The 12,857-nt window shown below is 37.2% G+C and overlaps 1 protein-coding gene across 2 annotated transcripts in view; it reads left to right on the forward strand.

Moving 5' to 3' along the window:
- The window catches only part of LOC127430650 (protein Jade-1-like), a 110,293-nt gene that overhangs the window by 81,055 nt on the left and 16,381 nt on the right, over window positions 1–12,857 (forward strand). The window contains exons 11-12 of one of the 2 annotated variants that reach the window (XR_007895465.1): window positions 5,826–5,954; window positions 6,456–11,645. Coding sequence is in view for 1 of the 2 variants with exons in the window: in XM_051680576.1 (XP_051536536.1) it covers window positions 5,826–5,954 (129 nt within the window). In the remaining variant the exon portion in view is untranslated. The remainder of the gene's footprint in view (window positions 1–5,825; window positions 5,955–6,455; window positions 11,646–12,857) is intronic. The other variant, XM_051680576.1, reaches the window with a different exon arrangement.

A 12,857-nucleotide genomic window follows, 5' to 3' on the forward strand; every position in this document is an offset into this window, starting at 1 on the left:
CCTCCACTGAGAAAATAATTTTTCATGATGACATAGAAACTTTTTAAAACAAACCGACATGTCTTCTGAGGTTGTAAAGTGATGATATATGTTTTTGTAAAGGTCACAAGTCATTAATTTCAAAAAGCTGAATTCTCGGTAAAGAACTATGCCTCCCATAAAACTGAAAAAAGATCCAGCAATCAGATAAGTCGTTGGAAACAAAAACCGTGGAAATGAAAAAATTCCCATGAAACATGCAAACAACATAATTCAGCTGACCTCCAAACTACAACCCATAGGTTAAAATTTTATAAATGGATCAGGCCCATAAAATCCCCTGACTGACAGGGGCAAATATAAGGATTAAGTTATCAAATTAAATATGTCTTGTTTATTTGGGCACTTGAATGGTCAGCAAGAATGTCATTGTAGTTTAAATATATTTTTTTACATTTCTAATCGTAATGTATTAACATTTTAACGTCTATAATATGGACCAGATCAATACATCACAGGTCAATTCATCACAAAATCGGTTTGTCAAAACAGTAAAAGATCAATTGAAATTACTTGAGCACAACATAACTAACATAATTAATGGTTTTGCGATATGGGATTTTTGAGACCGATACCGATTTTAGAGAGGGAGAATTCACCGATTACCGATATGGTGGCCGATATAGCTAATTTTTGAGCTGGAATGAAAACAGACCTTTTCTATGTGGATTGTGCATATGACTATGCAAAGGTACTCAGAAGGCTGCTTTCTTAAACAAATATTTTTATCAAAGAACATTTGACATTATTATTATACATTGTCAACAAATTCTAGAAATGAACACTGAGAAAATAAAGAATAAATAAAAATACAATAAATAGCTAAATAAACATCAGTACTGTATGTTTAGTATCAGTCAGCTGCTGACCATTTAAATAAATAATAAATAAAATAAAATAAAAATCAGTACTGTATGTTTAGTATCAGTCAAATGCTGACCATTTAAATAAATAATAAATAAAAATACAATAAAAAGCTAAATAAACATCAGGGGCCGGTTGCACCAGCTATAGGTACGTTACAACTTAGCCTAGTTGTGGCGTAAATGGGCACTAAGTCACAATTTACACTCTACTAAATATTTGACTGTTGCACCATTAAATTTAGGTAGAATGTAACCTTACGTATAAACTAAATATTTACGGAAGCCTCCGGCCATGAGTAACTGATGGAATAAAAAAGCAGACTCATTTAATGACATCAGTGAGCTCATGTTTTGGTTGACAGGCATCAGTTCTTTCGACATATATGATGATGTTCACATTTACACTCATTTACATTTACGGGAGAGAAAAAAAAAAGTACATTTAAGCGGCTCTTCAGCATCAAACCAATCTAACAGTGCCGTTTTTAGGGTGTGTCACCCGGTGTCAAGTTTCAACACATTCAAAATATATATAAGATATTAAAATAAATAAATGTCTATTTTTCCAGCCTGTTGTATTAGTATTTATTTATCACCCCTCATTTATTTTAGATACAGTTCCTATATATTATTATTTACACAGGGCAAATATACTATTTATTAAATCTACTTTAATTACGTATCCTATTTTAATGTCTGGAAAACCAGAATTTTTAATATTACATTTTATAAATGCAACGACTGGAATTGTTCGGTTGAAGGGGGTACCAAACTGTGAATCCTGAACAAAACAGTTTGGTGAATATATGTTTATACGCTGACAAGGTATGAAAGTTAGCTGTAAGCTTGTTGCTATGGAGAGTGAAAGATGGACTTTATTTACTTTCCAGCATTGTGTTTTACCAACTAGGTAACAGCGAAGCATGAAATCAACACTCATCAGACGCAATCCACCACCGCACCGTTGTCTGCTGTGCTGCAAAAAGATGCTGTGATGTTTACCTTTAAATCTGCTACATTACTGACTGCACTGACAAACTATAGCTGGCTAACATACCAAACAGATGTGATAAACATGAGTGACATGGTTGTCAGGGACGTTATATTAGTTATATAAAATGATGGGGTCATTTTTTATTAACTTTCCAGTATGTATTTCACAAAATAGTTAGCAATTTAAAGAGAACAGATCTCCTCAAATCCACACCGTTTAACTCCGCCCTGTCTGCAGAGCCACCGTCAGTTCAGAGTCAGCTCTGTAAACACTGGAGACAGAGCACACTCTGCTGGACAAACTACGCTATGACACCAATTCTAAAGCATTGTTTTCTGCATTATATGTTCTGAAAAAAGTTTTAATATCGCCGCATATCGGTAAAATGTACGCCGAGACCGATATATCGGTGAAAGGCTAATATCGACCGACCGATTTATCGGTCGGGCACTAAGTATAAGTGTTGTGAACTGAGTACATTTTGGTGGGCAATGTTAAAAACTAAAGGATTTTGTACAAACTGTAAAATTGATAATTACGTTTCTTTGAAATCCATCCCGAATTGACTACAGAAATGTGCTTCGATGCATTTTCCTTTGTTTGGCTGATGAAGGCTTTAGTTGGCTTAAATTTATTGTCTGCATTCCATTTTAAGATAATGTAGTCAAAGTCCTAGGACCAAGATAATGCTGGCGGAGGTCGGTGAGGTGTGCCTCACAGCTCGGCTGGAAGCTAGGCAGTTCATATCGGTGAAGTCCTAGGTGCAGGCAGTGGACAATGAAGTATCCCAGGTCTTACTGTTAGAGTTGGCAGCAGTTCATCCTGTGTGAAATCCATCGTAGAATACGGAAGTGATGCAGTCAGTGATCATCAAAGCACTGCTCACTGTCTGGTTGGCACAGGATGCAGTTAGTAGTCGACACATAGAAGTGGCAGTGGGACATCGGGCTCAACCGACGCTGGATCTGGCAGACTGTGGTAGCTTCAGGATATGTATCCCAAGGTTGAGACATGGAAACAGAGCATAATATTAGCATAGATGTTATTCACTTTTAAAACAGAGTTCTAGAATATGAGAAGTGTTTCCGGGTTGTAGCAGACCTAACTAATGCAGCATAACTATTAGTTAAGGGATAAATTAGATGTATGCCTGGCTGAATAGATGAGTCTTTAGTAGGGCTGTCACGATTACTCAATTTAATTAGATTACTTAATCAAAAACATTCCTCGATTACAAAATTGACTAATCAAAAATAAGGCGGAAGTGACACGGACGAGGGTGTGAACACATAATGAAAAGAGGTGTCAGCTGTGTTACAATGTTTTACTTTAGATTTGAAAAACACTGCAGGACCTAAAAAACATCACTTCAGCAATGCAACAGCACTTGAAAAGTTGACATCCAGTTTTCACAAACCCGCCGGACACACACACACGGTAAACTCATCTGCATACGACTGTGGTGCTGCATGTCCAGATGCGCAAGAGAAGTTGAGCCCTTCATCGCTGTGCGAGACATGCTGAACACAGCAAAAAACATACTGGAATGCACTCTAAACCTATTTATCTACACAATCATTTTGCAATATAGGCTTTTATGAAGCAAAACAAAATATGTCACGAAAAGATGTCCGTCGGACTTGATTAAAGTTACACAAGTAGTTGCGGATGCACAAACACATTCTGTTCAGTAAATCTGATTGAATCCAGACGATCTAAGGAGGTTATTTTCAACAAATTATCATTTAAGTTCTGTTCTGTGTAAATTAATTACCATTTGAATGTAATGCGTGGTGATTGTTAAAAAATATAGATTGCAGTGCCCCACTTCAGATAAATATTTTATAGTTTATGGCCATTAATACAGGTAAAACTCAATGTGGGAATCCAGAGAACTTTATTTTCTGAATAAAACCGCAGGTCTGTCTGTATGCTGTCAGTCAAAGCTCAATGTGAGTCAGCTGTTAAAACCACAGCTGCGTGTCTCGCGATATAAAACTTTGGCTTACCTGAGGGAGAAATCTCCGCATGTGAAATTAAGTTTTTACTCGGTAAGGAACTGATTGCCCAGATACTTAAGGGCATTTTACATGGCACATGGTAAGCGACAAGCTTTTGTAGCTCAATGCAAGAGAGTGAAAAGAAAAAATTATATATATATATATATATATCTCACACGCTTACTGTGAATATTGTATTCCGTTTTGCACATAAGTCATAGTTAAAAAAAACAACAACCAATAAAATTGTTTAACCATATATATACTGTAACTCATATATATGGTTAAACAAGATTGGTGGGCAGACATGGTTTCTGAAAAGATCAAATATTTCATTTCCATGGCCTGTTTTCCCATATTTGAGTTCTAGACTGAAATGGGAAGATCATATTGAACTAGATAAAGAAAAAAGTAGATCTTGCATTTAAAAAACGTTGGGCACACCTAGAGAAGCCAATCTCTGTCAGTTTGAATATACATCTTTTTATATTAAAGATCTGCTTTGGGTGTCTGTTGCTTTAGATATTGTTTGCGCAGTTGTTTTGTTGTTGCTATTCAATTGTAAAATACATAAAAACGTAGGCTAATTCATGCATTTTAGCTAAACTTGAATTCACCTCGACAACTTTATGCAATCTATTAAATAATTTTTCAGATTACTCGATTAATTGTCAGAATATTTGCTAGATTACTCAATTACCTAAATAATAGATAGTAACAGCCCTAGTCTTTAAACTGAGTCATGAACCATGCTAAGAAAACTATTCCATAGTTTAGGAGACAAATACGAAAGGATCTACCCCCTTTTGTGGATTTTGATATTCTAGGTTCTATCAATCCACCTTTTTCCTGGGGGTCTTACTGGGGAAACGAATGTGGGTGGGACTTCCGCCAGAAGTCGTTCTATAGCATTCCCTAGCTCTGGCTGCAGTCATTTTAGACCCTGTTTACAGCTGGTAATAAGACGTGTTTCAGATAATCCGATCGCAAATGGTTAGCGCTAAATATAGTTGTAAATGGGGTGCAAAATGTTTTGTGATTGGATCATAAAAAGCACATACAGAGGTAGTCAAAAACCACATCGCATCTGAGGTTTAAAACAGTGTCCTGATGCATCCTGGACAGCAGCGAAGCACCACCTCCAGTGAATCACCCGCCGAACAGAAGTTTAAACTTACGTGCAGATTTAAAAGGAAATAACCGTCCGATCGGAAAATTTGAAAAAGCGATTACATACCCAAGGTTGAGAACTTCACGGCTCTTCCTCAGTGTGTCTGTCTGATTTGAACATGCAGGGTGACAAGATGACAAGCACACACATCTGAAGCTGAACTAACACAGGTATTCCACTAAAACAACTGATAATTTTGGTCAAAATGTTGCGTTTGTGCTTAGATTAAATCTCAACTGCATCTGGGAGAAACAGTGTGCCGGTTTTGTTCACGCTTTTTTGCAGTTTATTATCATTAAGTAACACACTGACATAGGATTGATATATGTCCTCATGAAATCAGACAAGCTTACAAACAAAGTGGTAGCGGTCAGATAAATAGGACCTAAGTAAATAGGACCAAAACAGATAAATAGGACATCACAACCAGCACGTTTATTTCAGCCCCACCACTTTTTAAAACAGTGGTGCCCATGTATGTAATAACTTTGAATTATCTTTTTAAGTGAATACTAATTATATCTGATTAATTTGATCAGTTGTAATTAATTAGCATATCATGTAATTGTATAGATTACTTTTTTTAAATGATTGACAGCCTTAATTTAGATGAGACTGGTAGAGTACACACATCTCTCTCGAACCCCCTGGAGTTCCCTCACGAACCCCTGTTTTATGAAACCCAGCTTTAAATGTTTCATAACATGTTAAGTGTAAAGTGTATTGATTGCTGTGTGATGTGCTGTGCTTTGTAGAAAAAACTCTGAGAGGTGAGAGAGGTCATCGTAATGGGGTCAGAGAGCGCGGGAAAGAGCGGAGGAAAATGAGTCCAGACAAGAAAGACACATGTAGATCGGACAGCAACTCTCTCTTCAGACAGCTGGGTAAGTGAATTTACCTGGCTCAGAAACGCGCTTCATCCACATGTGCAAAGATGCTTCATGACTGCAGTGTTTCCTGCGCCACTACTGAATCTACAGTGCAACAGCAAAAGAGTTCATATTGTTTTATTTAGTTGCGAGTTTGCAGTCTGAATTGATTGATAAAAAAGACTGGGATCTGTAAAATAATACCCGGAGAATAAATTCACAACACTTTTGTATTGCGTTGTACCCATAAAACACAGCACGACCTGAGTAGTCCAGTTCACAGATCAGTCAAAAAACTCACGAGTTATCAGTTTGAATCAAAGAATGACTTGCTGAATCCAGAGTTGTAACTGAATTAACATCTGACTCACTTATACACATTCACAAACTGTATTTTGTTAAAAAAAATAAATAAATAAATAAAATAAAAAAGTGAAAGATGTTACAAAAAAAATAACATTGTTAGTTAGGACCCATATTGTATTTACGTGTTTGTTTGTGATCTTGTCTCCTCAGCTGTAAAAACAGAATTGTGTAAAAAACTTAATTGCATGACTGCAATTAACTAACAATTTTACAATCCCAATGTATGTTTTAATGCTTTAAATTGTATGTAATTTTTTTTTCATTCTGAATAACTGAGAACTGACTGACAGACTTTTACAATGGACTTTCAGTGCTTACAGCCAAAACTTGAAACTGTCTCCATCATTGTTAATACAGTTGTCCCACGGGTCCTTAATGTCTTAAATTCAGTTTTCAAAATTTAAGGCCATAACAAGTCTTAAAGGAAAAGTTTACCAAAATTGATAATTATTTAATTGTTTAGTTACCCTCATGCCATCTTAAACTCGTATGACTGTCTCTACTCTGCGGCACACAAACCAATATATTTTGAAGGATGTATGATTGTTTTTGTCCATACAATGCAAGTCAACGTGGTCCAAAACTTCAACTTTTAAAAAGGACAGAGGCATAAAGCATAAATGTAATTCGATAAATGATAAAGGACACACTTCTCGGCTGGTAATAAAGTACGTTCTTCAGGTATTTGGGTGAGTAGTATGATTAGATTCCGGATATACTTCATCCGGGAATGTGGGCATCGTCCCTCGACTCCAATATGTGGGGGAAATTAAACTTGGTCACTTCGTGCTTTTTTGTTGATTGAATTGATATCGGATCATGAAAAGACGAAGTGTAAATGCCCTCCAAGATGGATTCAAGACTGATTTAAATCCGATCACTCTAAACACCTCTGGAGGTGGTTTTGAAACGCTTTCCAGACGAAACTCCAAGCGTAAAAAATTTATCTGGCTTTGTATGTAAACTTTCCACCACCCATACAGCGCTATGTCAGCATATAGAAAACATGAAGCATAACAGCTGTGACCGAGTATTTGCATAGGGTTGATATTGCGCAACAAATAATAAGTTAAGAAACGGATGCATGTTTTTGGAGAGACAGAACTTTATTCTTAATTTATTTATAACTAAAATTAAACACTGACAATAAGTACAGCTGACGCACATGGATATATCTTACCTATGACAAGCCCTGAGGGGAGAAATACACAGCGCGCACAGACACACATGGGCACTGTGCAAAGTCACTTGGAATAATAATTAATAATAATAATACATCTTTTAAATTTGCTGGTGGGATTAGCGTAATCACTGAAGTAATTTCCATTTTATTTGCATATAGTGTGGGAATTAAATATCAGATGCATAGCCATTTGGTGGAGACACATTTATAAATAGAATCACTTCAGAATCTCACTGGAAATAGTAGGTCATTCGGGTATTTCTCGCTTACTCACTGAGGATTCATTATTTTATTTTATTTATTTATTTATTTATTTTTAAATAAACTCAGCAAAAAAAGAAACGTCCCTTTTTCAGGACACTGTATTTTAAAGATAATTTAGTAAAAATCCAAATAACTTTACAGATCTTTATTGTAAAGGGTTTAAACAATGTTTTCCATGCTTATTCAATGAACCATAAACAATTAATGAACATGCACCTGTGGAACGGTCATTAAGACACTAACAGCTTACAGACGGTAGGCAATTAAGGTCACAGTTATAAAAATTAGGGCACTAAAGAGACCTTTCTACTGACTCTGAAAAACACCAAAAGAAAGATGCCCAGGGTTCGTGCTCATCTGCGTGAACATGCCTTAGACCTGCTGCATGGAGGCATGAAGACTGCAATGTCCGTACTGTGAGACGCCTAAGACAGCACTACTGGGAGACAGGAAGGACAGCTGATCATCCTCGCAGTGGCAGACCACGTGTAACAACACCTGCACATTATCGGTACATCCAAATATCACACCTGCAGGACAGGTATAGGATGGCAACAACAACTGCCCGAGTTACACCAGGAATGCACAATCCCTCCATCAGTGCTCAGACTCTCCGCAATAGGCTGAGAGAGGCTGGACTGAGGGCTTGTAGGCCTGTTGTAAGGCAGGTCCTTACCAGACATCACCGGCAGCAACGTCACCTATGGGCAAAAACACACCTTCGCTGGACCAGACAGGACTGGCAAAAAGTGCTCTTCACTGACGTCGCGGTTTTGTCTCACCAGGGGTGATGGTCAGACTCGTGTTTATCGTCGGAGGAATGAGCGTTACACCGAGGCCTGTACTCTGGAGCGGGATCGATTTGGAGGTGGAGGGTCCGTCATGGTCTGGGGCGGTGTGTCACAGCATCATCGGACTGAGCTTGTTGTCATTGTGGACAATCTCAACGCTGTGCATTTCTCCCTCCCTTCCTGCAGGCTCATCCTGATATGACCCTCCAGCATGACAATGCCACCAGCCATACTGCTCGTTCTGTGCGTGATTTCCTGCAAGACAGGAGTGTCAGTGTTCTGCCATGGCCAGAGAAGAGCCCGTATCTCAATCCCATTGAGCACGTCTGGGACCTGTTGGATCAGAGGGTGAGGGGGATGTCACGATATGAATTTTTTATGGTACGATTATTGTCTGAAAAATCACGATTTCACGATTTTTACGATTATTTACATATTATGCAACAATAAAAACCTCCACAAACACATCACAACTTAAGTTTTATTGCAGCATTCGTTAGGACATGCAGTTAACATATATATTCCTACTTTTAACTGAAAACAAGTTGAAAACAAGTAGGTAAAGTACTTGTATTTAAGTAGGTGCAATTTTCTCTATCTGCCCTCTGACACCAAAACCTTTTCAACAAAAATGGATACCCTTTCAATAAATAAAAATAAGATTAAATATAAATGAAAAATAAATAACCAAAAAAAACCCCCCCAAAAAAAAACAACTATAACTTAAACCATATGTTTAAAACAAAACGGTGTCAGGCTAGGAGAACCTTCTTTCTTTATTCAGTAATATAACGATCAGCCGGATAATCACAGCACTTTTATGCTCACTGAAATCTTATTCAAGTAGGAAAAACTATTTGGAGGTATTGCATTCACAATGTAAAGCTGAACCCGTCCTCTTTTAAACTTAAAATATACAATTCTTTGGATTTACACAGTTTCAATTCAGTGTTTGACTTTACCAAAAGGTAAGTAGTACACTACATATAATATTTACTGTGTTTGTAAAATTATTACCTTCATCTTTGCATGAATCTCTGGATGGTGACCCTCAGATGCTGGAACATATTAGATGTGTTCTCCGCTTTTGCTGACACTTTTCGTCTGCACGTTTTGCATACTGGATACCCTTCTTCAACAACTCCTGTGTCATTTTTTTAGATAGCCAAAATGCTCCCAAATAGCTGATTTAATTTGCTTCTTTAATTTGCGGATACAACTCCGGGAGATCACATTGTCCCGCCATGTATTCATTTCGAGAGTTTTACGCGCGCTGAAAGTTCACGTTCTGCGCGTGCCCCGCCTTACCTAGACAATCACCTCGTGAACTCCGTTACCATAGTAACAGCCTCACAGACCAGCCAGACAGAGGGCAGGACACACGCGCAGCGCAAGTAGTTAGACCCATACTGAAAGACTCATTTTCAGTAAATTTATTTAAACAAAAACATGGTTGTTTTTTCCGGTTTTTAGCCGTAGCTTCCAAATTCTTACGGTTTATTAACCGTGACCATTTTAATCACGGTTAATTGTGAAATTGGGTAATCGCGACATCCCTAGTGAGGACTAGGGCCATTCCCCCTGAAATGTCTGGGAACTTGCGAGTGCCTTGGTGGAAGAGTGGGGTAACATCTCACAGCAAGAACTGGCAAATCTGGTGCAGTCCATGAGGAGATGCACTGCAGTACTTAATGCAGCTGGTGGCCACACCAGATACTGACTGTTACTTTTGATTTTGACCCCCCCTTTGTTCAGGGACACATCATTCCATTTCTGTTAGTCACATGTCTGTGAAACTTTATGTTTATGTAATAGTTGTTGAATCTTTTTATGTTCATACAAATATTTACACATGTTAAGTTTGCTGAAAATAAAAGCAGTTGAAAATGAGAGGACGTTTCTTTTTTTGCTAAGTTTCTTTTTTTTTTCAACAACAAAAAAATCTGTTTGTTTTTTTTGTTTTTTTAAGTTGAAATACAAAAGCAGTCTCACAAAATTTGTCACATGTGAGGTGTCATTGGTTAGACATTGGATGTGTCTGCATCATTACATTCTGAGCATTTCTCCACATTATTCATGAGAAGGAACGCTTCCATTCAATCACTGCGCTGCCTTACGCATGAGCTCACATTACAGCGGAGAATTAAAAATTACACACAGACGTGACAGCGGTTCCTGGCTGACACAAGTTCAACAGCACCCGCGGAACAGATATGAGAGCAAACATTTACAATAAACACCGTGGTGAGACCAAAACCACTCGTCAGAATGGAACACAGTTGATAACCGGACCAGAGCGAACATGTCTGTTAGTTGCAGTTCTGCTGTTGTGTTTCAAACATGAAGCAGCTGTTTGTTTAGAGAGGCATACAAACCATCGCGTCTTCTCTGTACATCTTATCATGGACTGGTTTACATGACGACTTGTTCAAAAACAGAAGATGATGAAAACCAAAAACTCAAAGTCATGTCAACTCTTTTTGGTATCCTTTACATCATTCAAAATTTACCTGGACAGGGTTTACTGGCATTACATCGTCATGACAACAAAATTAAAATAACTTTACACAGACAAGGTTAGTAAGCGATTCTATCACACTAGAGTCATGATAACATGTATTATGTTTAAGTATTGTGGCGATACTTTTGAAACTGTGTGTATTTAATGTTTTGTGTATTGGACCCATTTACTTTCATTGTATGTGCCTTACGAAAAAGATGGATGATTCGGAAAAAACATTGCGTGGTAATCAACATAATGCAACAAATGCTATCAATAGAGTTAACTATTAAACACGAAACAATCCTTGTAAAAAAAAAAAAAAAAAAAAAAAAGTCTATGCTCGGAGTGCTGTTCTCATTTCATTCTCAAAAGTTTGAATAAAATATCCAAATCATTGCAAACAGTTCTATCGTCTTCACTTTTCAATCGTCCCATAATTGATGTACAGCAGAGTGCCTCAAAACTCTTTTGTTTTTGTCTCCACTCGCATGTTGATGTTCATATCTATCATGAGTGAGAGTGAGTAGTGCTTGACCCCATCTCGTCTCCCTCATTCCAACCCACAGCCCTCCCACCTTTCTACATATTTTCACGCCCAGGTAAAGCCTTTTAAGTCTGATGTGTGAATAACTGGTGCTGAACTTGGTGGGTTTCATAACACTTTAAGTAAAAGAATCTGTGATACGTTATTTCTTTAAAGAATGTGTGGGTTTGTTCTGGTATGGACATGTTATATTAATTTTATTTGTTCATGTCTTAAAAAGGCCTTACATTTGATAAAACTGCTGGTCTGTGCTGTTTCTGGTCTAACCAGTTGAGTAATTGGTTCTTGCAAGTGTGTGGCTGGTTATACATTATAAATATCCCTGCAATTATCATGAACAAATAATACTTCTGGTTGCTGTTAAGTACTGAAGCTCTTTATGTACCATTAAATTGTGGGTTTACACGATGCGTTGACTGTACCGCAACTAGGAATGCCACGGTGTGAGTTTTTGGCGGTTAGATTACCATCTGAGGAAAAAAAAAAATTGGTTAACTGGTTTTATGATTATTTGCACATTTTCTTATTATGCAAAAAGCATTAAGGCAAAAAAAAGGTCACATCAAATCACAACTGAACTATTATTAGAATATCAGTGGACACGTTTCAGTCCTAAAATAGGAAAAATGATAAATACACAACAAATAAAAAGGAAGTATATAATAAGAGATGCACCAACATGACAACAACTCACAAATAAACCTCCAGACTACACATAAAAATGTGAACATTGCTTACAGCAGGCGAATTAAAGTCTGATAATGGCTAAAATTGAAATGTATTGTTTAATGTGGTGTACACAAGCAATGCTTTAAGTAATGAGGATTATTTAAGAGGATGATTTAACTTCTCAAATTTCACCATGCTGATAGTAAGTACATGCAAATACACCATGCGTTGTCAGCACGCTTAAATATTCCAATAAGTTGCATCTCTCAATTGACCCACAATAAAAGCGTTTTAGACCAATCCTATCTTAGCTGCTGTTGCCACCTGCCATTTCTCTGACAAGCATTTTGTTTTTTGTTTTTTCCCAGTGAGAGTCTATAAGAGTAATGTGTAGTTGAGAAGTTTTAAGGGGAATTTTATAGAAATGATCCAACAATGTAAAAAACTTAGTTGCTGGGTCACGTAAGAGTGACACAAGGTACCTAGAGAAGATACACAGTGTTTTTTTCTTTCTTTTTTTTCTTTAAATAAATCTTGAGAAGAGCATGCTATGGAATAAACTGTGTCAGCTTTCATTCCAAAATGAACATGTATAACA

The sequence above is a fragment of the Myxocyprinus asiaticus genome, chromosome 40 (genome assembly GCF_019703515.2).
Source record: "Myxocyprinus asiaticus isolate MX2 ecotype Aquarium Trade chromosome 40, UBuf_Myxa_2, whole genome shotgun sequence".
NCBI classification, from domain to species: domain Eukaryota; kingdom Metazoa; phylum Chordata; class Actinopteri; order Cypriniformes; family Catostomidae; genus Myxocyprinus; species Myxocyprinus asiaticus.